The sequence below is a fragment of the Chiloscyllium plagiosum genome, unplaced genomic scaffold (assembly GCF_037043375.1).
Source record: "Chiloscyllium plagiosum isolate Xiang-an unplaced genomic scaffold, Cpla_swu_hap1 HiC_scaffold_29, whole genome shotgun sequence".
NCBI classification, from domain to species: Eukaryota; Metazoa; Chordata; class Chondrichthyes; order Orectolobiformes; family Hemiscylliidae; genus Chiloscyllium; species Chiloscyllium plagiosum.
Genome location: NW_028270167.1, coordinates 12,665,483 through 12,684,720, shown reverse-complemented (window position 1 = coordinate 12,684,720; position 19,238 = coordinate 12,665,483). Strand labels below are relative to the sequence as shown.

Sequence of the window (19,238 nt, the reverse complement as noted above, 5' to 3'; positions counted from 1 at the left end):
TGGCTGGATCCCTGTAATCGCTGTGGTAGTTCATAGAGGTCCTGCCTGTTTATCTTATAGAATGGATACCCTTAAACTATTCACAAGCGATTGTCTCTCTTTAATGAAGAGAAATGTCTATGGTCCATTGTGGACTTGGTTCCTTACTTTACTCCATCAATCAGGAGTCTCTTTTGACGTGCCAGGCAAAACTAATCTGATATCCTCACATACATTTTTAACAGAGATGTTTGGCAGGTGAGCACAGAACATACTGCACAGAAACAGGCCATTCAGCCCAATTAGCTGTGCTGGGGAACAAAGCAGAGAAAACTAAGGCCCCACAACAAGAAGTAGTCTTTGGCCCGTCAACATTTTAATTGATTGATAAATCAATTGTGTTGTGAGTTTATACCTGAAATGGAGGCTGGTGCAATTGCAGCATTTTAGAGGCATCTGGATGGGTATATGAATAGAAAGGGTTTGGAGGGATATGGGCATGGTGCTGGCAAATGGGACTAGATTAGGTTAGGATATCTGGTCAGCATGGACGAGTTGGACTGAAGGGTCTGTTTCTGTGCTGTATATATTTCTATGACTCTATAAGCAGCACTTTGGAGATCTAACCCTTGTTTACAAATCAAGTGAAGAAATGACAAACAATGTTATTTTAAAAGTATTTAACATCCAGTCTAAACCTTGTCTGTTCTACATGTTTTAATTGTAGTCAAAAGTTGTATTGTTATTCTATTTATTTCTGGATTTATAAAATGGAAATTAGTGCAGAATATGTATTAATTTATGTTTGCTCTAACTGAAGGTTTATTCTTTAGCAGACCTTGGTTATCTGGTTTTAGAAATAAAGACTATTTTTTATCTAATTGGATGAATGCCTGTAACAGAGATTTAGAAGGGACAGTTTGGTCTTTTATTTGCCAATTTCCTTTCCTGTTGAGGTTAACCCTTTTACTGGGAGTATAGTTTCACAAGCAGCACAATCTCAGAACCTTGCTAAGATGAACATGATTCATTATGTGAGCCTTGACCATGAGTATCAGCCAGCTATTTGACCATGTGTGCATCACAATTGAATCTGATCCTTTACTCACTGTTTATCCATGCAGACCCTTTGCAGAAATTTCTGCTGAGTGATTCAGGACTTGTAATGAGCCTTGAAGCCCAGCTTGATATCTGCTTTGGCAGAACTCACCCAGTTTAGCCCTCACTGAGCATTTAACATCATGTCATTTTTGTGTTGTAGCTGTCAAGATATACTTTCTCCTTTAATTAAAAAAAAATTGCATTTGTGTAGTTCCTTTCACATTCTGAGGTTATTTCAAAGCATTTTACAGACCATGATCTGTTCTTGAATTGTAATCACTGTGAAAACACAGCGACCAATTTCCTCACAGCAAGATCCCACAAGTAGCAATGTGTTAATGATCACATAGTTTGTTTTTGTGATGTTGTTTGGTGCATTAATGTTGGTTACAACACTAAATGAGACCATTAGATATTGGAGCAGAATTAGACCGTTTGCCCATTGAATCTGCTCCGCCATTCAATCGTGGCAGATATGTTTGTCAATCCCATTTTCCTGCCTACTCCCTAAAACCCTCGATTCGTTTACTGTTCAAGAACCTACCATCTCTGTACCGAAGACACTCAATGCCTTTGCCTCCACAGCCCTCAGCAGCAATGAGTTCCATGATTCATCACCCTGTAGCTGAAGAAATTCCTCCTCATTTCCATTCTAAAGAGTTGTTCCTTCACTCTGAGATTGTGCCCTGTGGTCCTCGTGGAAACATTTTCTCCATTCCCTCTCTACCCAGGCCTCAGTATTCTGTAAATTCCAGTGAGAACCCCACTCATCCTTCTAAACTCCATAGAGTACAGACAAAGAGGCTTGAATTGCTCCCTATATGACAATCACTTCATCCCCAGGATCATTCTTGTAAACCTCTTCTGGACCCTTTCAAAGCCAGCATGTCCTTCCTTGAATAAGGGGCCCAAAACTGCTTACCAGGGAGAACCTTCCTGCTTTTCTGTAAAGCAGTCCCATGAGCGTTTCTTAATGTCTAACTAAAAGGGCAGATAGCAGAGATTTAGCACCTCATCTGAAAGGTAACATTACCAACAGTGCAGAATTTCTTCAAACCTGCACTGGAGTGTCATCTTTTAATTTGTTTTGTACCAGGCTCTGGCGTTAGTTGCTCAGTTGGTTGGACAGCTGGTTTGCAATGCAGTGTGAAGCCAACAGCAAGTTTCCATTCCTGCAATGGTTGAGGTTACCGTGAAGGACTCTGCTTCTCAACCTCTCCTCTTGCCCAAAGTGTGGGGACTCTTAGGGTAAACCACCACCTATGGTCCCTCTCTGATGACAGAGAAGCCCTGGTTAGACTGTGGTGACTTTTCCTTGTGTACACTGGCTTGCGGCAGTCTGTAATAATGTTCTACCTCCTCTCTCGTGCTGTTTCTAATTCATGGGACAGTTCAGGAATAAGGCCAAAAAGCAACATCTTGTGCCATTAAAAGAACCACTATAATATCTTGTGTATGTGTTATATTAGGTATAGAGCTATGCAGTATTACAGCACAGAATGAGGAATTTCATCCTACTGAGTCTGCACCAGTTATCAAGCACCTATCTATTCTAAGCCCATTTCCCTGTATTTGGTCCATAGTCTTTTATGCAATGTCATTTTAAGTGTTTGTCCAAATACTTTTAAGGATTTCTACCTTGATGAACCTTTCAGGCAGGGAGTTCCAGATGCTCATCACCCTCTGGATAAAATAAATTCCTTCTAAATACCCTCTAAATCTCTTGCCCCCCTACCCTAGATCCATGACCTCTGTTAATTGACCGGTCTACTAAGGGAGAAAGTGAGGACTGCAGATGTTGGAGATCGGAGTCGAAAAGTGTGGTGCTGGAAAAGCATAGCCGGTCAGGCAGTTCCTGCGCCTCAGATGCTGCTTGATTGGCTGTGTTTTTCCAGCACCACACTCCTTGGTCTACTAAGGGGAAAAGTTTATTTCTATTGACCTTATCCATGCTCTTCATACTTTTCAATCTGCTGCAAGGAAAATAGCTCTAACCTATGTAACCTCTCTTTGTAGCTGGGCGAGATCCTGGTGAATCTCCTCCGCACTTGCACCAGTGCAATCACGTCTTTGCTATAGTGTAGTTACCAGAGCTGCAAACAGTGCTCCAGCTGTGGTTTTACTAATGCGCTATACAGCTCAATCATAACCTCCCAGCTCTTGTATTCTGTGCCTCGACTAATAATGGCAAGTATCCCATGTCTTCCTGACCACCCGACCACCCTGTCCTGTTGCCTAACACATATTGAAGTGTGTTTGCATAATTTTAGAGCTATTTCAGGAAAACGTTTGTAAAGTTATAAAGTTGGTTGTTGATAGTGTCTTTACCTCCACTACTTGCAATGTTTGAATGCATTATTCTAACTTAGAACCTTTTCATTACAGAAATCTGTGACCATGAGGTCTTCAATATCAGTTGGTAAGTATTTTAAAAATCATTTTTGATATAATTTTGATATCATTTTTGGATCATTGGAATCTCTTTTGGGGTAGAAGTGATGAACTCAGGGCATGGTTAGGAACATGGGACTGGGATATCATAGCAATTACAGAAACATGGCTCAGGGATAGGCAGGACTGGCAGCTGAATGCCACAGGAAGGATCGAAAGGGAAGCAATAGAGGAGGGGGAGTGGCATTTTTTGATGAAGGATAGCATTACAGCTGTACTGAGGGAGGATATTCCCAGAAATACATCCAGGGAAGTTATTTGGGTGGAACTGAGAAATAAGAAAGGGATGATCACCTTATTGGATTGTACTATAGACCCCCTAATAGTTAGAGGGAAATTGAGAAACAAACTTGTAAGGAGATCTCAGCTGTCTCTAAGAATAATAAGGTGGTTATGGTAGGAGATTTTAACTTTCCAAACATAGACTGGGACTACCATAGTGTTAAAGGTTTAGATGGAGAGGAATTTGACTTACTCTTGCGAAATAAGGCAGGGCAGGTGACTGAGGTGTCAGTGGGGGAGCACTTTGGGGCCAGTGACCATAATTCTATTAGATTTAAAATTGTGATGGAAAAGGATAGACCAGATCTAAAAGTTGAAGCTCTAAATTGGAGAGAGGCCAATTTTGACGGTATTGGGCAAGAACTTTCAAAAGCTGATTGGGGGCAGATGTTCGCAGGTAAAGGGACGGCTGGCAAATAGGTAGCCTTCAGAAATGAGATAACGAGAATCTAGAGAAAGTATATTCCTGTCAGGGTGAAAGGAAAGGCTGCTAGGTATAGGGAATGCTGGATGACTAAAGAAATTGAGGGTTTTGTTAAGAAAAAGAAGGAAGCATATGTAAGGTATAGATAGGATAGATTTAGTGAATCCTTAGAGTATAAAGGAATTAGGAGTATACTTAAGAGGGAAAATCAGGAGGGCAAAACGGGGACATGAGATAGCTTTGGCAAATAGAATTAAGGAGAATCCAAAGGGTTTTTACAAATATATTAAGGACAAAAGGGTAACTAGGGAGAGAATAGGGGCCCTCAAAAATCAGCAAGGCGGCCTTTGCGTGGAGCTGCAGAAAATGGGGGAGATACTAAATGAGTATTTTGCATCAGTATTTACTGTGGAAAAGGATATGGAAGATATAGACTGTAGAGAAATAGATGGTGACATCTTGCAAAATGTCCAGATTACAGAGGAGGAATTGCTGGATGTCTTGAAACGGGTGAAGGTGCATAAACCCCCAGGACCTGATCAGGTGTACCCTAGAACTCTGTGGGAAGCTAGAGAAGTGATTGCTGGGCCTCTTGCTGAGATATTTGTATCATCAATAGTCACAGGTGAGGTGCCGGAAGACTGGAGGTTGGCAAACGTGGTGCCACTGTTTAAGAAGGGTGGTAAGGACAAGCCAGGGAACTATAGACCGGTGAGCCTGACGTCAGTGACGGGCAAGTTGTTGGAGAGAATCCTGGGGGACAGGATGTACATGTATTTGGAAAGGCAAGGACTGATTAGGGATAGTCAACATGGCTTTGTGCATGGGAAATCATGTCTCACAAACTTGATTGAGTTTTTTGAATAAGTAACAAAGAGGATTGATGAGGGCAGAGCGGTAGTTGTGATCTATATGAACTTCAGTAAGGTGTTCGACAAGGTTCCCCATGGGAGACTGATTAGCAAGATTAGATCTCATGGAATACAGGGAGAACTAGCCATTTGGATACAGAACTGGTTCAAAGGTAGAAGATAGAGGGTGGTGGTGGAGAGTTGTTTTTCTGACTGGAGGCCTGTGACCAGTGGAGTGCCACGAGGACCGATCCTCTACTTTTTGTCATTTACATAAATGATTTGGATGCGAGCATAAGAGGTACAGTTAGTAAGTTTGCAGATGACACCAAAATTGGAGGTGCATTGGACAGGGAAGAGGGTTATCTCAGATTACAACAGGATCTTGACCAGATGGGCCAATGGGCTGAGAAGTGGCAGATGGAGTTTAATTCAGATAAATGCGAGGTGCTGCATTTTGGGAAAGCAAATCTTAGCAGGACATATATACGTAATGGTTAGGTCCTAGGCAGTGTTGCTGAACAAAGAGACCTTGGAGTGCAGGTTCATAGCTCCTTGAAAGTGGAGTCGCAGGTAGTTATGATAGTGTAGAAGGCGTTTGGCATGCTTTCCTTTATTGGTCAGCGTATTGAGTACAGGAGTTGGGAGGTCATGTTGTGGCTGTACAGGACATTGGTTAGGGCACTCTTGGAATATTGCGTGCAATTCTGGTCTCCTTCCTATTGGAAAGACATTGTGAAACTTGAAAGGATTCAGAAAAGATTTACATGGATGTTACCAGGGTTGGAGGATTTGAGCTATAGGGAGAGGCTGAACAGTCTGGGGCTGTTTTTCCCCCGGAGCGTCGGAGGCTGAGGGGTGACCTTATAGAGGTTTACAAAATTGAGGGGGGTGGATAGGTATATAGGCAAAGTCTTTTCCCTGGGGTGGGGGAGTCCAGAACTACAGGGCATAGGTTTAGGGTGAAAGGGCAACTTTTTCGCACAGGGTGGTATGGGTATGGAATGAACTAGCAGAGGAAATGGTGGAGGCTGGAACAATTGCAACATTTAAGAGGCTTTTGGATGGGTATATGAATGGGAAGGGTTTGGAGGGACATGGGCCAGGTGCTGGCAGGTGGGACTAGATTGGGTTGGGATATCTGGTTGGCATGGACGGGTTGGACCGAAGGGTCTGTTTCCATGCTGTATATCTCTATGACTCTATCTGTTTTAAATATTTTAAGGTAGGTTATTAATTTCTGTTTGTCTGCAGCTGCCATATCAAACCCCATACTTCTGTGATTGTGGCTGTTTAAATGCTGCTCCAGGTATTAGCTTTAACCTGTGTGTGTGAGAGAAAAAATATTTCATTATATAGAGGCTGTTGTGCTGCAGCTACCACATGGTGATGGGTAACCAAGAAATTCTCTTGCTCCTAGAGTAGGCATCTTGGAAAGATTTATGGATTGATTTATCAATGTGTTTGGTTGCCTTTCACGGCCATCAAATTCTGAGGTGGGGCTTGAAGCCATAGCTTCTGATCCCGACGTAGTGGCACTACACACTGCTCCATGAGATCCAAGACCACTTAGTCACGACTTGTAGTGTCCATTCTTCACTTGGAATTATAGAATCCCTACAGTGCAGAAAGAGGCCATTTGGCCCATCGACTGTGCACCAATCCCCCAAAGAGCGTCCCAATGAGATTCCCACCCACCTTATTTCTGATTTTCCATGGTTAATCCAATGAGCCTGCGCATTCCTGGGCACTACGAGACAATTTATCATGACCAATCCATCTACTCTGCACATCTTTGGACTGTGGGAGGAAACTGGAGCACTTAATAGAAACCCATGCATACACTGGAGAAGATGCAAACTCTGCAGTCAGTTGCCCAATGCTGGACTTGAACCAGGGTCTCTTTGGTGTTGTGAGACAGCAGTGCTAACAGTGCCACCGTGCCACCTCATGTAGGTATGGATGGTACCTGAGACTGCTGTGGTCTGTGTGGTTCAGTTTTATATCAACCACAATTTCTATTGAATGTCAATAGATTATCTCAAGGTAATTTGCTGGAGCATTATAATTGCAAAATATGACAGTCATCCAGGCCAAAGAGACAGTTTTTAGAAGTATCTTAAAAGTGGAATGGAAGGTATTTCAGAGCTTGGAGCAAGGTAACTGAAAACACAGCTGTTACTGGAGGAGTGATTAACATCAGGAATTCTTCAGATACCAGAGTTACCAGAGATACCTGAGCAGATATCTTGGAGACTTGAGGGCCTGGAGGAGTTTACCAAGACAGGAAGGGATGAGGCCATGTAGGGATTTGAAAACAAGCAAAGATTTATAAAATTAAGGTGTTGTCAGTGTGGTCTGTGAGTGCAGGGGCACTAAGTGAACGGGACTTAGTGAAACTAAAGATGTGTGTTATACTTTGGTTCGCATTAATTTTATGAAGAGTTGAATGTCAGAGATGCTTCAGGAGTATGATGAAATAGCAAAGTATCGAGGGAATAAAAGAAGGAAAAAGAGTTTTGGCAGCAGATGAGCCAAAGCAGGGGTGAAATCAAATGATGTTACACAGGTGGAAAAAACTGGTCTTCTTGATGATGCAGCTATATGGTCAGCAGATTATCATGCGGTTACATAAGACACCCAAGGCTGCAAACATAGACTGGTTTAACCTCAGACAGTTGCCAAGTAGAAAGCTAGAGTCAGTACCTAGAGAATAGAGTTTGGAGCAGGGTGTGAAAACAATGTCATCAGTCTTCCCAACACTAATTAGAAGAAAATTCTGCTCATCCAGTTCTGGGTGTTAGAGAAGCAGTCTAATCACTTAGCAAGGCTGGGGGTGTCAAGAAAGATGGTGATGAGGTGGAGCTCAGTTCTGTCGGTATACACTCAACAACTAATTTTCAGGTGATGTCACTGAGGGGCAGTGCATATTTGAGAAAGAGGAGGGGGGGCCAATGATAGGTCATTGCAGAATGCCAGTTAATGACGTGGGAGCAAGAATTGAAGACATCATGGGTGATTCAAATCGCATGGTGGATTCAATAACCAAGTGAATTTGTCTGATTTGTATTAATGTGCCACATTCTCTGTTGACTGTTCTAGCCCAGAATTGTGCTGCAGCTGTTCTTTGGTGAGGATACTGCAGTTTCAGGGCAGACCACGAACCATTAAATAATTCAGCCTCCAGCACTGTATTCTATCATTAATCCAAAGTCTACAGTGTGAAAGATTATATTGTGTCCTGAATTTTGGCCTCAGAATGCAGGGCATTGCAAATTTAGTTTTGCAGGAGAAGAGATACTGTGTTCGACTGCCTGCTGCAAACACAGACTGTTGTGTGGTAGAGGCAGGCACAGCAGCTGAGACCATTGTTGTGCAATGTATTCTAACTCAATATGGTTCCACTATGAGCATATTGTAATAGCAGTGATTGAGAGAACATGCAAGCATCTAAGTTGCCAATTTTGGTACTTAAAACATAAGCCCCTGTTAATACACTGAAGTTGAAGGTGCCAGAGTTACATATGGGAAATATTAATATGCCATTTAAAACTCAAATGGGTGAACATAAAAGTCATTCTCCTCACATCCTGTTGTATTCAAATTTTCCCATGTTTTCTCATTTCTCTAGAAGAGATGGCTTCTGACTGGTGCAAGATGACATCAGAGCGCTATTTGCAACACTGTCACCTCACTTTTATAAATGCATTTAATGAGCTCCTCTTCAGTCAGCAACATGAGCCAACAAGATACCTCAAGTGGGCCCAGGAAGGACTGCTGCTCAGTAAAAAAGTGTAAGTTTTGTATTTTAAAAAAATGCACAGCACATTAAAGAGAGCTGTGGTCCAGATTGAAATTGCTAATGTTCTCCATCATTTCTTCTCTGTAACTGACAACATCTTTGGGAGTCACGTGTGTAGGACACTGTAGAAATACAGGTGTTCCTGTCAATGATTCCAGACGAATGAACTCTTGAGGTTGCTTCAGATTACAATTAACAGCAAAATTTGAATAAATGTGATCTTCCACTCTTAAATCCCGAGTCTCACTATAAACCGCTTGAATTATATTGGTGATAAGGTGGAAGTGACCTCATGGTTATAGATGTGACACATACACATGACTGTGTGTATTTGGTGTCAATTTCACTTGATGTCTAATTTCCACAGCAGTGAATACAAATCACTGGAGTCTTTGAAATTACATTCTTAGTCCTCAATGTGCTCATTAGTAATGCAGTGTTAAAGGATTCCTGTTTAGTGTGTGACTTTTCAATGGTTCCTGGATGATGGAAGAATCTGTTATCAGCTTTAATCTTTAGTAGATTCTAATAAATAAGAAGAAACACGTACTTCCAGGAAATGTCATTGTAAAGAAACCAGATATTTTAATTGCATCTTTTCATTTAAATCCTGATATGAATATGTTTTAATCCCTGTTATAATACAGTTCAGTTTCTAGTAGGAGGTCTGGGAATAGGGTGAAGAGGATAGGATTGATTCAGCAGGATAATACAATTGTGACAGCTTGAATGGTCTCTTTGACTGTGTTGTAAAAATGTTAAGATATATTCGTACATCTTCCATAGTGCAGGTCGCATTGAGTCAGAGAAGAGAGTGTTTTGTAGCAATAGTGGTGTTAAATGCCACGTATGAGACAACATCAGAGCCACTGAATTACAGTGGCTCAATAAGTCAAAGCCCATTTTTATGAAATGCTTTTGTAGGATTTCTAAAGGTTTTTTTTAGGATTGCATTCTGCGATTTTCGTTTTTAATTACGGTGTGAAACCATAAATGAATCAGCTTTGTTGTACATATACAATTCTTTTCCTATTTGTGTTTAATTGTTGTGTACTTTTTATTAGCTTTAGAGCTAAGCACAGACCGTGAAGTGCTGTGTAAGCTGCACCTGTTGGAGTTCGAAACAGTTGCATTGGGCTACTCTTGCGCTGGGGATGGTCTTGACCTTTGGTGGAAATGGGATGAAAGCCTTGGAGCTTGACAGCACTAGAGTCAGGTTTTGTAGATGCAGTGATACAATGGGTCATCCTTTAGTCTGAATATGACTTCCTTGTTATTTTGAGTTAATAAGACTAGAGGGTATGATTTTCAATTAGTGAAAGCTGCATTTAGAACTGATAAATTAGCAAGAATTTTTTTTATTGTAAGATAATGATTGTTTGGAATTTCTCTTTCCTTTTCCTCTCACAGGATGTGGGCCTTGCTGTCTAGGCCGGCATTGTCACTCAATTCTAATTGTCCCTGGAGAAGGCGTTGATAAGACACCTTCCTGGCCCTTTGCATTCTATATGGCATAGGGACACCCACACTGTGCTGAGGGAGGGAGTTCCAGACTTTTCAGACAGTGTCAGTGAGGAAATCGTGATATTGTTCCAAATCACAATGCTGTGTGGCTTGGAGGGGTCTTGGTGGTGGTGTCCCCATGCATCTGCTGCTCATGTTTTCCGAGGTAAAGGCCACAGGTTTGGAAGGTGCTGTTGAAGGAGCCTTGAGTTGCTGCAGTACTGTACATCTTGTAGATTGTACCAGCTGCTGCCACTGTGTGTCAGTAGTGGAGGAGTGAATGCTGAGGGTAATGGGCAGGACAGGACATTTAAAGCAGAGCTATTGGTCACATTCAGATCTAGACTGGGAAGTGTTTATGTATTGAGGGTTGAGCTTTGGTGGTCCTCTCCTTGGCTACCATGATGTCAGCACAGGATAATCTTTAAAATATCATTCTGGATTTGTCTTCTACACGCTATTTAATATGTTGTACACCAATGGTATTCACCCTTAACCTTCTCTTGAAACGCTTGAAGTTAATATTAAGAGTTGGTTTAGGAATTGAACAACGATGGCTCTGAATCAGAATAGGGAGCGGGGAGAAGAAAATAAAAACAGGATTCCTTTCTGTTGTTTCAGTCCAATTTTGTTAACCCTCCAGGAAGTGACGTGCTTTCCTTTTCCCCCAAGCGTCAGTCAAAGCAGGGCTCTTGATCCACTTGTGGGAATGTCCCTATGTCTGGACTTGGAGCCCTGAGCTCAAGCCCCAACTGCTCAAGAGATGTGTAATAAGAGATGTGATTAGGAAAATATCTGCATCAGTCAACTCTTGTCATAGAGTTATCATTAACAACCACTGAGTTATTAGGTCAGCCCTTAAACAATCCCTTACATAATTAGTCTAGTCCCTCTCTTAGCTTAAAAGCACTTCCAAAATCTCACCTTCTCCTGTTGCTGTGTTCCTTGGGAAGGCTGTCACTGTCCTTCTTAGACAGGAGCGATATCTTGGTTTGCACCGAATCTGTTGACAAAAGGAGCTGGAGCTGTGCCCTGAGCATTGTGGAGATTGTGTAGGAGTTCCAGCGGCAGTTTTCACACCCATTGCTTTATGTTAAAATTAAACACCCAGCTAATGACTGTGTGCAATAAAAATAAAATTCGTACCTTTCAACTCTTTGTCTTGTTAGTACACAAGGTTGCTTACTCTGGTTAGATGTATTCCTGGATCTTTCAGCACGTGAAGTCCCCCTCCCCCATCCAACCACCTTACCCAGTCAAATAGCCTTTATTCTCGGTCACCACTATTTTTACAACCAATAAACAAATTGAACAAAACCTCTGCGCTTTTTCACTCTGGCTGGTTGCGCCAGTGCTGAAGAGATTAAGCTTTAATGGAGACTCCAGTCTAGTCCTGGAGGGTTGTAAGTAGAGGTGGAAGTCTTTGTCCCCAGAGCATTGTCAAAAAGGCAGCATACAAGATTCTGAGGGGGCTTGGCAGAGTGGATGCTGAGTCTCCTCTCCTAGGAGATCCAAGGTTGAGGGGAGGCACACTTTCAAAATCAGGCTTCTCTCATATCAAAACAGGGATGACAAGGAATTACTTCTCTGATCATTAGTGTCTGGAATTCCCGCCCCCAATCAGGAGACTGGGTTCATTAAATATGTTTAAGGCTGATATAGATAGACTTTTGATTTTAATCCAGATATTTCCGAATCAGCCTATTCCGAGATGTTATTACACACCCTGGAAAAGGTTGCACTTAAACTCTTGCCTCAGAGATAGTAACACAACCACTGCACTGTCAGAACCCTAAAATAAAACCGCGCCTTGGTGTAGATATTTTTAATCAGCCTGTTCAGATGTGTTACAATATATTGTCTATGGTGGGTGAGATTTGAACCTGGACCTTCTGATCCAGAGGTAGGGACACAACTATTGCATAACATGAGACAAGTAGGAAAATGGAGGTCAAGGTCAGGTCAGATCAGCCATGAGCTTATTGACCAGTGGGCTAGATTTGAAGAGCCAAATGGCCTCCTCCTGCTGTAACTTCGTATTTTCTGAAGTTCTTACTCTTTCAAGGGTGATCAGCCCATGCGTCACAGCCTGGTCTCAAACCATGCACGCATTTTTCACCTTGCTTTGTTCGCTTGTCGTTTTTTTTATTTCCAAAGATGTGGCTCAAAACCTCTGGCAGCCTAAACTAGGCCCTGAATCCTAGATTGGTCTGCCCAAACATAAACATCCTTTCCCTTGCCACCACCACCCTCCCCTCAAATAAAATCCTGCAACTTGGTTGGAACATTGTGTTCCTGACTGAATTTAAAGGAAAACATTCTGTGGACAATTACTTTGCATCAAACTCTTTAGCTGTGACAATTGGGAGTTGGATTCTGTTGCAACCTCTCAGCAAATGCCATTTTATTGTCCCAAGAAATTTGGAGTTTGCACCCTGCCCTACCAGTTGGTGAGCTTATTTGGAGACTATATACTGCAGGAGACAAAGCCTAGGTAGCTCTGAGCTGGGATGGCCTTGTGCTCAAGTAGGGATTATGGACCTTTGGTCCGAGAAGGATCATTGAACAGCTGAAAGCAGGTGATTAATTAGTCTGGAAAAATTCTTCCAGTTGTTCTAAACTCTTCCCCAAAGGGGGTTGGAAATAATTGCAAACTGCAGGAGTTGGAAATCTGGATCCAGTTTATCTCCGTCCGTGCCAGTTATCTATCATCTTTATTTTATTCATTCTTGAGTGGGTGTTACTGACAAAACTAATGTTTATTGCCCATTTCTTGTTGCCCTAAAGAAGAGATTTTACTCGGTGACTCGCTACATTGCTGCAGTTAGGAATTTGACCCAGAGATCTGTGACTCTGAGCTGATGTACAGTATGGTGGAGTGTGTGTGTGTGTGTGTATGAGTATGAAAGAAGAAGAGTAAAGTCTTACATTTATGTGGCACCTGGCTTGAAATGTAGTCATTGTTGTAATGTGAGAAGCATGGCCTCAAATTGTGTACAGCAAGCACCCACAGCAGCGGTATGATAATGACTAGACAGGCAAAAGTGAGGACTGCAGATGCTGGAAACCAGAGTCTAGATTTAGTGGTGCTGGAAAAGCACAGCAGATCAGGCAGCATCCGAGGAGCAGGAGAATCGACGTTTCGGGCAAAAGCCCGTCATCAGGATTGGAGGCAGGGAGCCGCCAGGGTGGAGAGATAAATGGGGGGAAGGTGGATGGAGGTGGGGATGAAGGTGATATGTCAGAGAAGAGGGTGGAGCGGATAGATGGGAAGGGAGATTGGCAGATAGGACAGGTCATGAAGATGGTGCTGTGCTGGAAGTTTTGAACTGGGGTAAGGTGAGGGGAGGGGAAATGAGGAAACTGATGAATGACTCGACAGGCTGTTTGTTTCTTACGTTGAATGTGGGCTAAATATTGACCAGGGAATGAGGAATGTCTTCCCTGGTCGGCTTTGTGGGATCATTTGCACCAATCTGTGTAGGTAGCTTGATGTCTCCTCCAAAGGACACCGGTGACTCAGTGGTTAGCACTGCTGCCTCACAGTGCCAGGGACACTGGTTCGATTCCAGCCTCGGGTGACTGTCTATATGGAGTTTGTATGTTCTCTGTGTGTCTGTGTGGGTTTCCTCCAGGTGCTCCAGGTTTTCTCCCAAAGTCCAAAGATGTACAGGTTAGGTGGATTTCGCCAAACTAAATAGCCCATAGTGTGCAGGGTCAGTGCATTAGCCATGGGTAATGTGGGGTTACAGGGATAGCGTAGGAGGTGGAATGCACTTTGTGGGGGAGGGCCGGTGTGAATTGATGGGCCAAATGGCCTGCTTCCACACTGTAGGGATTCTAAGATTCTATGGCAGCATCTCTAACAGTGCATTATTCCTATTAACTTTTGAAAAAGGAACAGAATAGGCTGTTTACTCCAAGAGCCTTCTCTGCCATTCAGTAAGATCATGGCTAATCTCTGTTTTGAATCCCACATACCCACCTACCCCCATAACATTTGATTCCTCCTGCCTAACACAGATTTATGTATCTGTGCCTTAAAAATATTCAGTGACTCCACGTTTGCCCTGTTCTGAGGTAGAGTTTAAAAGTGAAACAAAAAGTCTCCTCAAACAAAGGTAAAGTACTATGTGGGTGCTGGAAATCGGAAGCAAACACGGGGAATGCTGGAGGAACTCAGCAGGTCTGGCATCATCAGTAGAGACAGATACAGTTAATGTTTCAAGCCTTGATTTCTCAAGAAGAGTCACAATGGACTTGAGACATTAAGTGTGACACGATCTTCAGTTTTGGAAATGGAATGGTACTTCCTGGTTCTGTACTGACCCACAAGAGGAAACATCCTTCCCACATCCACTTTTGTGAAGCTCACTCCCTCTGTCCTTGACTTTTGTGCTCAAGCACTGGAGTGGGACTTGAACTCTAATCCTTATAGCTTGGAAGCAAGAGTGTCACCCAGTGGAAAGTTGCCAGCAACTTAGTAATATCTCACCTAGATGCTCACCTAAAAGTGATGTGTGCCTTTAAGGGGATCTCAGAGGTGCTGATGTTTGCTTGCACATGCAATTGTCCTTCTAGCTAGTGGAGGTCACATGTTTGGAAGGTTCAGTCAAAACAACTTTGGCGTGGAGCAGGGTTTCCCAAAGTTGGCATACTGGGTTCTGAGGCAGCAGTGTCTACCACAGAGCCCTGCCTGAATCTCAATAACTGAGTGGCCCCTTTAAATCTTCTCAGCCATTTTTTAATAATGGATGTAGCCACAAATGGCTGTTTTTTTTTTTGTTTGTTTTTTTTTGAGGCCTATTGGTGCATTTTGCAAAACCCTCTGGAAAGGTGGGCTCTTTTTTGCTTAAAATATCTGGGAATTATACCATTCCATTTCCAATCGCAGCCTCCACTTTCACAGGTCTCTTAACCCTCCGATGCCATCCATCCCACTCTATGGTTGGGTTAAGGCTAATTTAGGCACTAAAATAGCATTAGAATTGGGAGACGTTTGGGAAACACTGGGGTAGGGTGTTCACAAAGGGGCTAGTCTTAGCTCAGTAGAGTTGTATGTGCGCCACTAGCCATCTGATCTCCAAGCCGCGTGTCTGAGACTTTTCTGAGACTTTGGGAGAGTCGAAACACGCCTTGAGTACACATGAAATTTGTTGCAAGTGTCACTAGAGAGCAACAAGGAACTAAGACTCCATGGCCAACCCTGAGATGATTGGTCTGATGGTAGTGGCCAAACAACCAACTGAGGTGAAATCTGCCTCATTCACTTTCACTGCTCTGTATTCAAAAGAGAATGTAAAAATCCCCCCCTCCTTTTTTAGGGACTGTCTGTTCTATAACACATAGGAGCAGAAATTAGGCCATTCAGCCCATCAAGTCTGCTCTGCCATTCAGTCATGGCTGATAAGTTTCTCAACCCCATTCTCCCTGTAACCCCTGATCCCCTTGATACTCAACACCCTGTCTATCTCAGTCGTGTATGCACTCAATGACCTGGCCTCCACAGCCTTCTTTGGCAATGAATTCCACAGATTCACCACTCTTCCGTTCTAAAAGGTCTTGCCTTTACTCTAAGGCTATGCCCTCGGATCTTTGTCTCTCCTATCAATGGAAAATCTTCCCAACATCTACTCTGTACAGTATTCTGTATGTTTCAATTCGATCCCCCTCAACCTTTCAAACTCCATCGAGTATAGACCCAGAGTCCTCAAATGTTACTCATGTTCATTTCCATCCTTAAACCACAAGCACGATTTGTTTTGGGGCTAGCTGGTCTACCACTTGCTTCCTGTCAGTTTCAAGAGAGTTTCCCGGCTGCATAGATAAAGTATTCCTGCACTCTGTGTGATTTCACTTTGTCCCCTGCCTTACGGGAAAATGCCCTCTTCTTCACAGTCTTGTGGGCTTGGGAGCTTGCCAGGCAGGAATTGAGTGGGCAGATAGGCATTCTGCCAGCATGTCGTGTGGGTTAGTGTTTCAACACTAGTGGGGAGCCTGTCATTTTATCGTTGCTTATTTTCTCTCCATTGTTGCATTACATCTCCCCCTGGAATATTTTTTTCAATATGACAAGTAGCAGATCTGCTGACAGCTGCCGAGAGGTACCTGTGAACAACCTTCCATTAGCATTTCATATCAAAATTATTTTTCTCTTTCTGCGGGGGAGCTGCTTGCAGCTCCCTCTTTCTTGATTTCGCTCTCGCCTGCAACTCAAAAGGTCGTGGGCTCCGGCCCCTACCCAGAGAACTCCACATTCAAGCTGGAGCTCCTATTGATGTCCTGTGGGAGTGCTGCACTGTCTGAGGCTCTGTACTTCAGATCAGGTGTGAAACCAAGACTCTGCCTCTGACCTGTCATGTGGATGTAAAAGGGCGACCTCCTACCACAGAATCATCAATGTAGAATCTCCTCAGTGTAGAGGCAGGCCATTTTGCTCATCGCGTCAACACCTGTTTGGAAACTGGACAGAGAAGTTCTCTCCTGTCTCCTGTTGGGGAAGGTGATGGCATTGTGGTGCTATTGCTGAATAATCCAGAAGTCCAGGCTAATGACCTGGGGCATGTAGAATCCCTACAATGTGGAAACAGGCCTATGGCCCAAAAAGTCCACACTGACCCTCCGAAGAGTAATCCATTCCCCATTATTCCACATTTACCCCTGACTAATGTACTAACCCACGCATCCCTGAACACTATGGGACAACTTAGCATAGCCAATTCACCTAACCTGCACATCTTGGGGATATGGGAGGAAACTCATGCAGACATGGGATAATGTGCAACTCCACACAGAGAGGCGGGAATCAAATCTGGGTCCCTGGCACTGAGAGGCAGCAGTGCTAACCACTGAGCCACTGTGCTGCACAGATTCAAGTCCCATCATGGAAGCAGGTGAAATTTAAATTCACCTCATAAATCTGGAGTATAACATTAAAATCTGTAAATGTAAATCTAAATCGATGGGTGTTGAAACTCATCTGGTTCACTACTGTCTTTTAGAGAAGGAAGTCTGCTATCCTTTTGTTGTCTGGCCTATACATGATTTCAAACCCACAGTAATGTGGTCGATGCACAGCTACCCTTTAGAAAGGATTTACCAGGATCTTACCAGGATTGGAGGGTTTAAGATATAAAAACAGACAGACTTCAATCATTGGAGGGTAGCAGGTTGAGGGGTGACTGTATTGAGGTATATAAAATCATGAGGGGCATAGATAAGGTAAATGACCAGGGCTTTTTCTCTAAGTGGAGGGAGTTCAAAACTAGGGGGCATATTTTTAAGATGAGAGGAGAAAGATTTAAAAAGGACATGAGGGGCAACGTTTTTTGCACAGAGGGGTGGTTCATGTGTGGAATGAACTCCCAGAGAAAGTGGTGGATGCAGATGCAGTTACAATATTTAAAAGACATCTGGATAAGTTCATAAATAGGAAAGGTTTGGAGGGTTATGGGTCAAAGTGTGTAGTACTGGAAAAGCTCAGTAGGTCAGGCAGCATTCGAGAAGCAGGAGAGTAGACGTTTCGGTCATAAGCCTTTCAGGAATGAATCCCTGAGGAAAAGTTTATGCCTGAAACATCAGTTCTCCTGCTCCTTGGATGCTGCCTAACCTGCTGTGCTTTTCCACATTTTTCGACTCAGCATCTACAGTCCTCACTTTCTCCTTTGGAGGGATATGGGCCAAGCGTAGGTAGGTGGGACTAGTTTAGCTTGGTATTATGGCTGGCATGCACTGTTTGGACTGAAGGATCTGTTTCTGTGCTGTATGACTCTCTGACTCTGACATTGTCTGCAATACCCACATCCCATGGAAGAATTAAGAAAAATAAAACATCCCTTTCCAGCAACACAATTGTCTGTCTGTCTGTCTGTTATGATGCTGCTATTTGTGGGATCTTTGTGCAGCATTTGGTTGGTGGGCTCCTTGTGTCACAACAGTGACTACACTTCCAAATTCTTCATTAGCTGGAAAGAGCTTTGGAATAGCCCTTCAGAGATAGGATACTTCGGCGATCCATGTTTTCTCCAGTGAAGATGATTTGATTGACTACTCTGGCTCACAATCTGATGTCCTCTTGTCGCTGTGCAATACATTTGAAGATGTTTCCCAGTGACCTACCACTGGCCAGAGGGTACCCAGGGACAAGGAAGAGAAAACCTGCCATGGATTGTATTGCCTTGATCACGTGTAGTTATAGGTGAAGAAGACTCATCATTCCACGCTTAACTCCTCCATCACACGCTCCTCATTTGTAGCCTGTAATTGTTCCTTAAATGATCCCAGTGCTTTTGCCTCTCCATAATTCTATTCCATATGTTGATCCCTCCTTTCAATGAAGAGTAGTTTCCTTTTTTGTCCTAAATGATCTGTTTACTAGTTCAAGCCTATCCCCTTAACCTCCTCTCTCAATATAATTTAAAATTGACAAGCTGGATTTACATTTCTCTTAAACTTAGGTTTCTGTAAGATCTCTGATCTCTCCTTCAGGCTGAAACACCTTGGTTTCTTCATTTTCTTTCTTCGCTTGTAACTCATTTTGAGATGAGGGTTTAGTTTGCTTTGGACTTCCTCCAGGTCACAGCAGCAGCTATTACCGGAGGTGGGTCTGTGTGGGTGTTAGCTGAGGGGGCACCCGTCTTTCAGCTGTGGCTGAATGGTGCCACATGGTGAGCTGCTGTAGGCAGCTGCTGCCCTGAATCCCAATGGATGGAGACAATGGGGTCAGGAAAGGAGGAGAGGGAAGCAACATGACCCGCTTGAGGATTCTGTATTGTACCATTCAAAGTATATAACAAGTATATAAAGGCTTCCTGACGATCCACACAGTGATTGTGAAGTGGTTGGA

At 43.2% G+C, this 19,238-nt stretch overlaps 1 protein-coding gene across 6 annotated transcripts in view; it reads left to right on the top strand.

Annotated features, from left to right (window-relative positions):
- LOC122540641 (E3 ubiquitin-protein ligase DZIP3-like) overlaps positions 1–19,238 on the top strand; it is a 119,139-nt gene that overhangs the window by 3,559 nt on the left and 96,342 nt on the right. For all 6 annotated transcript variants that reach the window (XR_015751972.1, XM_043676638.2, XM_043676635.2 and 3 more), the window contains 2 exons: positions 3,466–3,499; positions 8,720–8,882. Coding sequence is in view for 5 of the 6 variants with exons in the window: in XM_043676635.2 (XP_043532570.2) it covers positions 3,466–3,499; positions 8,720–8,882 (197 nt within the window). In the remaining variant the exon portion in view is untranslated. The remainder of the gene's footprint in view (positions 1–3,465; positions 3,500–8,719; positions 8,883–19,238) is intronic.